At 33.9% G+C, this 13,780-nt stretch overlaps 1 protein-coding gene across 1 annotated transcript; it reads left to right on the top strand.

Moving 5' to 3' along the window:
• On the top strand, positions 4,455–4,781 carry LOC107610426 (extensin-like). The gene has a single exon (XM_016312478.1). The coding sequence runs from the start codon at positions 4,455–4,457 to the stop codon at positions 4,779–4,781; it is 327 nt and encodes a 108-aa protein (XP_016167964.1).

Here is a 13,780-nt window from a genome sequence, read left to right as displayed (position 1 = left end):
TTAAAAGGCTAAATAGTGACTTAGCAAAATTTGCTCAAAGCTCAAGTAGCTTGGACAAATTACTTGCAAGCCAAAGATCATTATTTGAAAAATCTGCTTTAGGTTATATAGCCAAGAAAAGTGCAGTTTTAAATGATTTCTCTATGAAATTTGTGGCTTCTTCATTAAATACTAAATCCACACCAAACAAATCTAGTATTGGATATATTTCAACATTTGAAAAAAAATTGATGAAGTATACACAAGTGAAACTGAGACTTCACCAAGAATCGAACCTAGTTCAAACAGGCTAGGTTTGGGGTACATTTCGAAAAATGAGGTTGCTTTCAAGAAACCACCATTTCATAACAAAACCTCATATTCGAAAAGTCCAAAGGTTCAAAAAAATTCTGGTGAAAATGCTTTTGCAAAGAGGAACAAGTTTAACAAAAATCAATTTGTCAAAAGAAATGCACCTCTTCCAAAAACCAGAAAATTTCAACCCTTTAATTATTTCCAGCAAAATAACTCACTTCAATTTCAGCGATATACATTAGACAATCAGTGTGTTAATTGCAAAAAATTTGGCCACTCATATGCATAATGTTTCATTGAAAAAGAGAGTTGTGGGAAACAAAATTTACAATGTTGTTTGTGATGTCAATGCACTTGGGCAACCAAGATGGATTAACTTCAAATGATCCAAATTAATTTGGATACCTAAGGTTACTTGAAGTTTTCATGCAGATTTGCCTAGCATCCAAGAACAAAAAGGATATGTGGTACTTGGATAGTGGATGCTCTAGGCATATGACTGGAAGGTCAACTTACTTCATCAAACTAAACAAGTATGATGGAGGTTTTGTGACCTTTAGAGATGATGGTAAAGGTAAAATTATTGCAGTTGGAAAAGTAGGTAATGAACAATCTACTTTCATTGATGATGTATTTTTGGTATGTGGTTTAAAGCACAATCTTTTGAGTATAAGTCAGCTGTGTGACTTAGGATATCTAGTGATTTTCAAAAGACTTGAATGTTGTGTTGTAAATGAAAAGACAAATGAAGTGCTTTTTGTTGCCAAGCGTTGTAATAATGTGTATGGACTTACCCTTGATGAACTAAAGGATCAAAATGTAGCTTGTTTTCATTCTAAAGAATCTGAAAAGTGGCTATGGCACAAGAGATTGGGCCATGCAAGTATGTTTCAAATAAATAAACTTGTAAAGAAATAGTTAGTAAGAGGTCTTCCTTTGATAAAGTTTAACAAAGACATCACTTGTGATGCTTGCCAAATGTGAAAACAAACAAAAAGTTCTTTTAAACCAAAGGAAGACATCTCTACTAAAAGGCCACTTGAGTTGCTACACATTGATTTATTTGGTCCAACAAGAACTCAAAGTCTAGGTGGTAAACATTATGGTTTAGTGATTGTGGATGACTATACTAGGTTTGGTTGGGTTTTATTTTTTGCACACAAAAATGAAGCCTTTTCGGCATTTGAACCTTTTTGCAAGAAAATTCAAAATAAAAAGGATTTGAAGATCTCTTCTATAAGAAGTGATCATGGAACTGAATTTGAAAATAATTTATTTGAATCCTTTTGTGAGGAATTTGAAATATCTCACAACTTCTCTTGTCCAAGGATACCACAACAAAATGGTGTGGTGGAAAGAAGAAATAGAAGCTTACAAGAAATGACAAGAGCTATACTTTGTGAGAGCAATGTTCCAAAATTCCTTTGGTCTGAAGCAGTTAATACAGCTTGCCACATTTTGAATTGAACTATCATAAGGAAATTTTTGAAGAAAACCCCTTATAAACTTTGGAAAGGTTACACACCAAACTTGGACTACTTACACATCTTTGGATGTAAATGTTTTGTTCTTAATAACAAGGATAATTTAGGTAAATTTGATCCAAAGGCGTATAAGTGCTTGTTTGTAGGATATTTCACAACTAGTAAAGCATATAGAGTTTATCATCAAGATGCTAGGATTATTGAGGAGTCCATTCATGTTACATTTTGTGATACTAACTTGGTGCAAAGTGTTTTAGAAGACTGTGATGCAGGAAATCAAGCTCAAAAGGATGATGAATCTGTGCAAAATCATGAAAATAAAAATTCTGTTCAAGCTGAACAAGAAACTGTAGTTGCTGAAAATTCAAGAGATAATTCCATTTTGTCTCATGAATCTGAAGGAAATCCTGAAGCCAGCACTACCCAAAATTCCTTGGTATCTGAATCTGCCTCCAAGTCCACCAGACCTTGTGAATGGAGATTCTTGAAGAATTATCCTGAGAAATTTGTTATTGGGGACGTCTCTCATGGGGTTAGAACGCGGTCTTTAACAAGAAAGGCAAATGAAGGATCAAACACTGCCCTTCTCTCTCAAATGGAGCCTTAAAATGTCACGAAAGCCCTTGGTGACCCTTCTTGGGTAAAGGCAATGGAAGATGAGCTCTAAGAGTTTGAGAAGAACCAAGTTTGGACATTGGTTCCTAGGCCAAATGGAAAGAAATTGACTGGAACCAAGTGGATTTTTCGGAACAAGCTAGGAGAGGATGGTAGCATTGCAAGAAACAAGGCAAGGCTAGTGGCACAAGGATATGACCAAGAAGAAGGAATGGAATTTGATGAATCCTTTGCCCATGTTGCCCGAATGGAAGCCATAAGACTCCTCTTAGCTTATGCTGCGTTTTGTGATTTTAAATTATACCAAATGGATGTGAAATGTGCATTTTTAAATGGTGTGATAGATAGAAAAGTGTATGTAGAGCAGCCACCATGTTTTGAAAATAAAGAGTTTTTCAACCATGTTTTCAAATTATCTAAAGCTCTCTATGGTTTGAGACAAGCTCCTAGAGCTTTGTATGAGAGACTTAGCACATTTCTTTTGAAAAATGGTTTTCAAAGAGGCACCACAGACACTACCCTTTTTATCAAAAATTCTAATGATTTTTTCATTTTAGTCCAAATATATGTTAATGACATTATTTTTGGATCAGCCAATAAATTCCTTTGTACTGAATTTGGAAAACTCATGACAAGTGAATTTGACATGAGTATGATGGGTGAACTTAATTTTTTCCTTGGGCTACAAATTAAAAAAACTGAAAAAGGTATTTTCATTCATCAAGAGAAGTATACCAAGGAATTAGTTAAGAAATTTGGTATGAAAAATGCCAAACCTATGGGAACTCCCATGCACCCTAATTCGAAATTAGACAAGGGAGAAACTGAGAAAGATGTGGATGAGACTAGGTATAGAGGAATGATTGGTTCTCATATGTACTTAACTTCCTCTAGACCTGATATTGTGCAAAGTGTTGGATTGTGTTCAAGGTTCCAATTCAAACCAAAAGAGTCACATCTTTCTGCAGTTAAGAGGATCATTAGATATGTTCATGGCACATCCAATTTTGGTCTTTGGTATCCTAAGATTGATGATTTTTCTGCAGTTGGTTATTGTGATGCAGATTTTACCGGTGATAGAGTTGATAGAAGGAGCACATCAGGCTTATGTTGCTTCCTTGGAAAGTTCTTGAATGTTTGGTCAAGTAAGAAGCAGCCAACAGTGGCTCTATCCACTGCAGAGGCTGAGTATATAGCTACTTCTTTTTGTTGTTCTCAGCTTATGTGGTTAAAAATACAGCTTGCTGATTACAAATTAAATGCTGAAAATATTCACTTGTTGTGTGATAATATGAGTGCCATTAATATTTCTAAAAATCCAGTGTTGCACTCTAGGACTAAGCATATTGAAGTGAAATTTCACTCAATAAGAGAGCATGTACAAAAGGGGATATTAGCATTCAATTTGTTAAATTTGAGGAGCAATTGGCTGATATTTTACTAAACCACTGGCTGATGACAGATTCTGCATGCTTAGGACTAGTCTAGAAATTTTAAGCCATAATTCTTTATTTGAAAGTTGCTAATATGTTTGTTGGAGTTTTTGTCTCATAAACAGGGATGAGACAATTCTAGGCAAGTGAAGAACAGTTCCCTTCAATCAGCATTTTCTGGAAGTATTGCAAGGGTAGATTGATCTGGGCCAACCTCAAAATTTAGATCATGGGTGGTCTTATGTGTTTCCTTAATTCAAACCACTTCTGGGCCCAATATGAATGTTACATGTTATTTTTTGTCTTTGTTTTTGTTGGCTTGTGTGTTTCATTTTTTGTCCAAAAAGGGTTTTCTTTTAATTTTATTTTAACTTTAAGTCCAATAATTTTTTTTAATTCTGAACTGATCTCCTTTTATTTTAAAATAAAATTAAATATTTCTCTTTTGTGATGTCAAGTCTTTTCAAGTCATATCAAAAGGTGATGCAGTTGCATGGTTTGAGAAACTTTCTTTTGGGTACGGTTACCAACACTCCTTCTCTTCCCTCCATAACTCCTCCTCAAACCTTTCGGTTTTGTCCCACTCTCTTTACTGCTTTTTTTCCCTCAAAAATCTAAAACAAACCAAATGAGGAAGAAAACTGTAGCTCACAAGCCTCCTCGTAAAAAGGTCTACAAGCTTCCTACAAAACCCTCAACTCGCTTCCAAGACAGAACATTCACTCCATTTCCCTCTCCTCCTACCTCACCTCCTCAGAGTGATCCAATGTCTCACACTAAAAATATCTCTAGGGTTCCATCTTCAGCCAAGCCAACGCCTCCTCAGAGGGAACCACCATCCAAACTTGGGTCGTCGAAGCCTAGCGTGTCGAAAGGGAAGCGACCAGCAGCACCCGAACCAGCCTCTGAGCGCACACAACCAAAGTCTAGGTCTGTTCCATTACGTTCTCAGTGAGGTAAAACTCGAGTTCCTCTTAAATCTGTTAAAGAACTTAACATTGATCCTTTTGCTCATAAATCCCACTTCATGACATCTCTCTCCAACTACAATCCTTATAGATTTAGGTCTGCCATGAATAATGACTTTTATGATGGAGTTATTAAGTACCATATCATGTGTCCCTCTTTTCTTGCTGATTTACCCACTTTGAAAAAAAAAGGCTTTCCTTTTGTTGAAAACTTGGAATTTCTGGACTAGAATCATCTTTCTAACATCAAAAAGCCTGTTTATCCTCTTTTGGTCAAAGAATTTTATGCCAACATGACATATCATGAAGGCACTGTTCACTCATATGTAAAGGGCCGAGACATAGTTTTAAATAATGAAACTATCAGTGATTCATTGAAGTATACTGATGTTGGGCCTTGTGCTTATGTTTTTGTTAAGTGGAATGAAGAAGTTGGTGTTTCTTACAATGATACTTTGGCTGATATTTGTGAACATGTCTCCTTGATTGATGGTATTACACCCACTCACAAAGTCCTAGGATATGAACGTGCTCTGTTACACCGAATTGTTAATCACATCATACTTCCTCAAAGTGGTTCATATCAAAGGGTTTCCTATACTGACACTCTTGTTTTATATGCCCTTCTCACCAAAACAGAAATTTCATTTGCATATTTGATGGTTAGATACATGTTTGACTCTGTTAGGAGTGAAAAAGATAAAGCACTTCCTTATGGCATGTTTCTAACTTGCATATTTGAGCATTTTGGTGTTGACTTGACCAATGAGGATTATAAAAATAGACATTCATATCTAAAGGGAGGTGGTGCAGTGAAACAGCAAAAAGGACCTACTCGATCTGAGAAAGTGGTTCTAGATGATGATGATGAAGAGTTCATTCCTGAGGAATCTCCTCCTCCTTCCACCGAGGGTACTTCCATCTCTACTGGCCAAAAATTTGCTCTGCTGAATGTTGTCAAGGATGTTGTTCAGGAATTTGTCTCCCAATCTAATCACATCATTGCCATGAGCAAGGAGCAAAGAAAGCTAGCCAGCAAATATGAGAATTTCCTCCAAAAATCAAGGGATAGAATGGCTGTGTTTATGAAGTTCATTGATAATCTTAACCAAGATGAAGATCCTGCCACTGATGTTGAAGAGGAAGCTGATTCGGAGGAAAATGGTTCGGATGCCTAGGATTGCTACATGAAGCTGGTGCTGTCTATTTTTTTGTCTCATGAATTCTGTTTATTTTGCTACTTTTGTTGTCTTGGATGACTGTAATACTCTAACTACTGTTGCACTTAGTTTTAATTTACTTCATATTTTGGTCTGTGCTCTAATACATTCTTGCAAGATTTACGGGGCTACTTTCATTGGTCCTGCTTATGCTCCACCCTTGATGACAAAAGGGGGAGTAATAGTAATAGGTTGAAATGAGTTTGACTTTTGATGCTACTGTGATTTTTTTGTGATTTAAATGGTGAATTTCTGACTGCTGCTAATGATAGTTTTGAGCATATAATTTTTTATCTGCAACTGTGCTGCTACAGTGTTTGCTCATATGTGTTGGTTTGCCCTTGATTAATCTTGACACTTTGTTTTTGCTGATATGATAAATATTGGGCTGAATCTGTGTTGCTGATTATGTAGTATCCCTTAGTCGAGTTACATTATGTACAGTTCTTCTTAATTTTAATGTAAACAGGAATAAAAAGGAAAGAGTATAAATCCAGAGGAGTCTCTCTTGAAAAGGAAAGGGGGAGCAACATAAAAGCAAGTAACATCATTCAAAGGGAAATTTCTTAATCTTTCTCAAATTCATTTCCTTTTGATTTTTGTTTTAAATATATTTGTCATCAAGGGGGAGATTGTTGAGTTAAGAAATTAACTAAATTAATTCATGATGACAGACATTATTTTATTGGGCAAATTATCTAATAAATGTTAATTATTTGTGATTAAGTGTTGCAGGCTAAAATGAATTGTTGCAACAGTCCAATATAAAAGCAAGCAGCCCAAGTGGATGAAAACTAGAAACAAGGCTGGTGGGCTATAATATAAATAGAAGCCCAAAGAAAAACAAAGCAAGAGATCAGGCGGGCCAAGCAAATCAAGACCCGATCCAAGCCCAATTTGATTTTAGCAAATCCCTCCATCTTGCTTCCAAAACAACGTTCATTTTTCTCTGTCTCAGTCAAATCACAGAAGTAAGAGAAAGTGCTTAGTTCCTAAGCTATTCACAGAAGAAGAAAGAAAGAGAAGGGTAGGCAAGAAAGGTTGAGGTCAAATCAGCAAGTTCCAACCAAATCAAGCTTAGGCAAAGGTTAAAGGTAAACCATTTCCTATTGCATAAATATTGCGTTCTTCTCTTCTTCTCAACTCTCTGCCATTCCGAAAATGGGTTACAAGAGAAAGTTAATTTCTACCCTAATCTGCTGTGTATCTACGGTCACAAGTAAGTCTTGGGGACCAAGTAGCTTATCAATGGCTCAGATCCGTTTTACCATTGGAAGACTTTTGTGGTTGCTATTTTATGGATTTCGGTCAACAAGAGAAGGTCAGAAGCAAAGTTTCTACTCTGAGGATTAATGAGAAAAAGTGAGTTTGTGGGTTGGTGAAGCACAGTGCTTAAGGAGTTGACCTAGAAAGAAGAACCCAGCAACATGCAAGGAGATAAAAGAAGATTTCTGTTCATTCAGAAGACAATGAGAGATAACCCAGTGTATTGAGGTTTTGTTTTGTGAAGAAGTTCTGTGAAGAAGTTCCTCTACTTGAACAGTGTTTTCTTTCAAAGAAGCATTCCGCCAAAAATGAAGAACTGAATCAGAGACATGCAAATCTGGTTTATCACATAGCAAAGAGGCTGTTGAAGAGTCAATCTCCTTCATATTTTACAGATTGTAATTTACTTTTCAATGTTTATCTTTATGTCATTTCTTGAGTGAAAAGGCATAATGAGAGATCTCAAGTAAAAGCCAATGAATGGAAAATGGATGAGTGATACACTTGAGAGAAAAGCCTAGAGTCATTTTAGATTTCTTTAGGTAAGTCTGTGTCTTGTATCTTGTACCTGTGAGGTATCCCTTTCTTAGTTGGGTTAGCACTAAGAGTGAAGAGTTAGGTATTAGCATAGCCAATGTCAAGTTAGGTTAGAACTTGAATGTGAGAGGATTGTGTCAATCTTGTGGAATTGGTGCATGTCATACTTTAACTATAGTAGAAATTCTACCACTGTTGTGGTAGAGACTGGACGTAGGTTGCATAGCACAAGGCAACCGAACCAGGATACATGATGGTGTTAGCTCTTCTCCTTTTTGCTCTGTTCTGTTTTCTGATATTCATGAGACAAAAATAAATTGTCTCATAAATTTCCGTTGCTGAGTTCAAACAGAATCAGAATTGCAAGATTAATTAAAAGAGATTATTTCAGTAACTTAAAGAAAGGCATAGATTGAACCCCCCTTCTCTAAGCCTACTACAACCTTCACGACCCGATCCAACGGTTTATAAAAAATAAAATTCAAATTAATGCGATTTTAATCAGTTTTCTATTTGAATTAGATTGGATGAGAAATTTAATTTAAATCAATTTGAATTTAAACACTTTTATTGAACATTATGATCTCAAATAAGGAATAATATATTAACAGTGCAACTATGTATGAGTAAGGCTTAATTATTTTACTTCCCCATCTAGCAACTCTAGGTTGGGGGTAGGTCCCGGGAGGAAGGTTATAGACACCTTTTTATACTTTATGTCCGGAATACTTCACTTAATTTCCTTTACAGTATTGGACTTTGGTGGTATTTATCATGTACTTCTGGACTTGAGACTCTTGAAGAATCTTTTTCATTCTTTGGTTATGTATGGAAAGATAGAAATAAAATGACTATAATTTTAGGTGTTCACTTAATTTTGTTAGGTATAGGTGCTTTTCTTCTAATATTCAAGACTCTTTATTTTGGGGGTATATATGATATCTGGGCTCCGAAAAAGGGGTGTAAGAAAAACTACCAACTTGACCCTTAGTCCAAGTATTATATTTGGTTATTTACTAAAATCACCTTTTGGAGGAGAGGGGTGGATTGTTAGTGTGGACGATTTGGAAGATATAATTGGGGGCCACGTATGGTTTGGTTCGATTTGGTGGAATTTGGCATATTTTAACCAAACCTTTTGCTTGGACTCGGCGTGCACTTGTATGATCTGGAAAAGTTTATTTGTCTTATAGTTTAGGTATTTTATCTGTTTTTGTCTTTATTGTTTGTTGCTTTGTCTGATTTAATAATATCGCTTATCCGAGTGAATTTTACGAGCCCACTTGTCCAGAAGCTTCTCAAGCTTAAACATTTACTTTTCTAGTTAGAGACCAATGTCTTGGGACTAATGTAGGATCCGCGCTTAGGGACTACCGATTTAGGTAAATATTTAATGTGTTTCTCGACTGGAGAAGTAATTTTTGGGGGAGAAACTATGCGTTTTTGGGATCTACGTGCTCCCTGGTTAGAACCTCTACGAGGTCCCAATGGTTTGGATTTGAGTAGACTTAAAAAAGGATTTGGATCCTCTAAATTTTGAATTTTACTTTAGAGGATAAAGTGTAATCTTTCACCCTTGAATAGTTTTTCTCTCATATTTTCTCTTGGTCCCACCTATGAAATAAATGGTGAAAGATCACACTTTACTCTCTAAAGTGAAATTCAAAATTTAGAGAATCTAAATCCCTTAAAAAAGACATATAGTCTTGGCAAGAACATTGTTCCGCAGAATATATGACCCATGCTCCTTTAGGTTCTTTAAATTTCATATGTGACGTAGCTACCAAGATCAATGCAGTCAATAATATCTCTTCTAGAAGTTGGTTAGCTACTTCGCATTTTGTTCTAGAATTCTTCCTATTTGTAGGTTATTTATGACACACGGAAAGAGCTCGCGCAGCTGCTGCAGAATTTGAAAAAGGAATTGATTGCGATTTTAAACTTGTTCTTTCCATGACTCCTCTTAATTGAGATATGAGATCTAATGCTTGAAGTAGGAATCACGTTGATTTTACCATACATATAGGGTTGAGTCGAGCCGGTCAGATTAAAATAAAAAATAAAAGTATTTTACTTCTCATTTTAATCCATTTCTATTTAATTTAATTATATCGAAATTCTGAATCTTTTTTTAGGCTCGGCTAAGTGATAGTATCACCGAGCCGAAAAAACTGAACCAACCAAAATCAATAAAAAAAACTTTCGTCAAGCAAAAACAAAAGGAGAGAGAGGGATTCGAACTCTCAATAGTTCATGCTGTGAATTATACCGATTTTCAAGATCGGGGCTATCAACCACTCAACAATCTCTCCAATCAAAAAATTAATTTCTATTTTATCTTTATTCTACTGAATAGAACATAACTATATGAATTAATATAGTTAGTATCGATCGATGATCGATGGCATAGATATCCAGTGTGAATTAATTGGTCATTTTTAATTCTTCTAAAAATTATAGAAGATGCATAATTCAGCATGTCTTTTTCTGAAATAAAAACAAACCTTTGATCCATGCCCAAAAAAAAAGAGGTAGATAATGCGTCATATAAAATTAATAGATTCATGATAAAACTTTTAAATATGTTTTTTTTATTATAATTTTTTTTATAACGAAATCGAGGAGTTGGGATCAAATGGTATAGTTTTCTTTTGTTAGTAAATTGGAGGATTAGAAACATAGCTACAACTTTTCAATGGACTATTTTTGCATTAATTGCTACTTCATCAATTTTATTGATTAATGTATCGGTTGTATTTGCTTCTCCTGATGGTTGGTCAAGTAATAAAAATATTATATTTTCCGGTACCTCATTATAGATTATATTAGTTTTTTTAGTGGATATTCTTAATTCTATCATTTCTTGAAACTATTTGTTATAGATCAAAAAATGAATTGAAATGACTCCTCCCACGAATTCTTTCGAATCGTGAGGCACATTAAAAAAATAGAATATATAAGCCCCCAATAAAAATATGGAAGAAGTGATAAAAATACACCTGAAAGTTCACACGCTAGACACAACTACACCTTAATTATTTAATAAGTCATGCATGCACAAATTTATACACTTCAACAGACACATTCACTCTTCCGGCCATCGATGTGTGGTGTTATTAGTTTGAATGGACACGTGACTCTCTTTACTCCTTGCTAGCACCATTAGTTTGAGTGAGGTGTCCCTTTAATGCCAACTCAACCATTTATTTTAATATTAATTAAACAAAATTAATTAAAAATCCTTGGGTATTATCTGTCTTTACAATGATAATGAGTTGCTTGGTTATGAGTCACGGTCATTGTGATTAAAGTTGACAATGGCTTATTTTGTCCCTAATTTACACAGGTTTACACTTCTTTGTGTTGTCAATGGTTAATGTTACGCCAATTACAATATGGAATTCACAAGAATACAGAGCATTTTTTTTTCATTTATTCAATGCAAGTTTCAAAATGATTACACATGATCCTCACTTCTAAATATATATCATAAAAATTCATAATGCACAAAATTTTAACCCCAAACAAATGTCCATAACCATATTCTTAATACACTTTATTTCATCTCTAATCTGATTAACTGTCTTCTGTAATTTTTGCACATCTTCTTTCAATTTTATTGCACACTCTGTAAGCTGAATAATTTTCTGGTATGATTGTTTCCATGACTTTTCTTCATATACAACCTCTGTCTCCACGTTTCTTTTTTTCCTTCAACTTCGTCCAGCTAAACAAAATACTCACACTGATGTTCAGCACTCTAAAAATTTGACACAACAATCGGAAGGGATGAAGAAGGAAAGAAATGGATGAAACCCTAACGCCAGTAAGAAAAAGCAATGCAATTTCGAAACCTACTTTTCATAGAGGACATCGCAAAAACAATCTGTCTGAATTTTACTCTATTCTAGACTTAAGTACCATAGCTTTAATCCCGTGCAAATACTTGCCATTGTTGTAGTCAAATTTCTTCTTCTTCTTTTTATTTCTCAGTAACGAAAATCCGTCACCAACAGCGCTGCCACAATTTAGGGATAACGAGCTCGATTTTTCCTGGAGTGAACCCATGTTCTTAGTTATCCGTTAGGGTTTCAACACAAAGCATATTCTTTCTGAAGATAAAAGAGAACGAAGGATTTCTAATTAATTTTGTTTAATTAATCATTAAAATAAATGGTTTATTCTGAGTTGGCACTAAGGGGACACCTCACTCAAACTAACGGTGCCAGTAAGGAGTAAAGAGAGTCACGTGTCCACTCAAACTAACGACACCACACGCCAATGGTCCGAAGGGTGAATGTGTCTGCTGGAATATATAAATACTATGCATGCGTAACTCATTAAATGATTGAAGTGTAGTCGTGTCCAACGTGTGAACTTTCAGGTGTATTTTTATCCTTTCTTCCTAAAAATAAAGAAAACTAAGACATTATAGGGAGAGAGGGGTCAAACTTTTTTATCTATTAAAAAAATCTTCTATACTTAATATTTATATCATCTTATATTTATATATAGGGAAGGTATATTGTTATGGTATATTGTAAAACTTAAAAACAAATCTAAAAATAGAAATTGAATTCAACTTTCAAAATTTATCAATTTAATATAATTAAATTTATAGAATAAAATAATAAAATCACAAAATAAAAAAGATAGTAATAGAAAAATGAATTTGAATATTCAATAGGAGTAATATATTCAGATTTATAGATTTTATTAATCTATTAAATTTCGAATCTATTCGAAATCCTCTATAAAGATTCTCTTCTCAAATTGAATACTATTCAATACTATTCTATTTATTTATTCTATTTATACGACTAATTTTTATGATTAATCTTTTTATATTATAAGTATTAATATAGAAGTATTAATAGAAAGAACAATTACTAAATTAATCTTCTATTAATAGATAAATTCTTATTAATAGAATAGGGAGATCTCGTGTGTGTGTATATATATATATTCTATTTTTCGACTTTCTTTCAAATTGTACCTAACAGAGTATTAAACCTAACTCTATCCAAATAAGATTGATATATTAAGTATCAAATACGATTCAAAAATACGGATATAGTCGAATGGTAAAATTTCTTTTTGCCAAGGAGAAGTCTGTAACCTCAAAATTATGAGCCTTAGGAGCTACCAAGTTACAGTATTTTTATTTAAATTTTTAGTCTTTAGTCAGTCTTTTAATTTAAATAATATTATTTAATTAATTTAAATACCCACTTTTATAGAAAGTTACTTATTTTTTTATGAAAAGTTACTTGATTTTAAGTTTTTTCCTCTTTTAAAAACTGAATAATAAATATTTTTAAAAGATAGCTAGTTATCCGGAGCATATATTATATGGTATGCCATACTATGTGGCACGCATACAACTCAATTGCTTAAATAAAACAAATGAATAAAGAGTACTGCTTTATCAAGTTAAAATTTTAATTTTCGTGATATAGTTTGAAAAGGTATTACGATAAATACAAGTATACAACAAAGGTTTGATTTATGTCATCTGCATGTATTTGTTCACACACATTCTCAGACAAACCAGCCAAGTTGCTCTCCTTTACCCATAATTCACCGGAGACTTTTGACTTTTTGAGCATTTAGTCATCAAAAGTGAGTGACTAACCTAAATTTGGAATGGTAGGAAGGGAAGTAAATGGTTCATAGGAAGCGTATTGCCGGTATCGATGACGAGATTGCTTCGGGTTTTCGTTATGTTTTTAAGGGGATAATATCAAGTTCTTTCTTTTTAAGTCCAGTATAAACGTACAAGTTTTCAAGACCGAAAAATATAAAATAAAATAAATCATACCTTACTACAATTTCAGATAACTGATCTTTTTTAATCCAGAATATGGTGGATGACTTTATTCTTTATTTAATAGAACTAAAGGTGTCTACATAATATTTACCATAGATTGTACCCTAAATTTTAAAATAAATAAATAATATTT

This window comes from Arachis ipaensis, chromosome B08, assembly GCF_000816755.2.
Source record: "Arachis ipaensis cultivar K30076 chromosome B08, Araip1.1, whole genome shotgun sequence".
NCBI lineage: Eukaryota > Viridiplantae > Streptophyta > Magnoliopsida > Fabales > Fabaceae > Arachis > Arachis ipaensis.
This window is presented reverse-complemented; position numbering and strand designations above follow the sequence as displayed.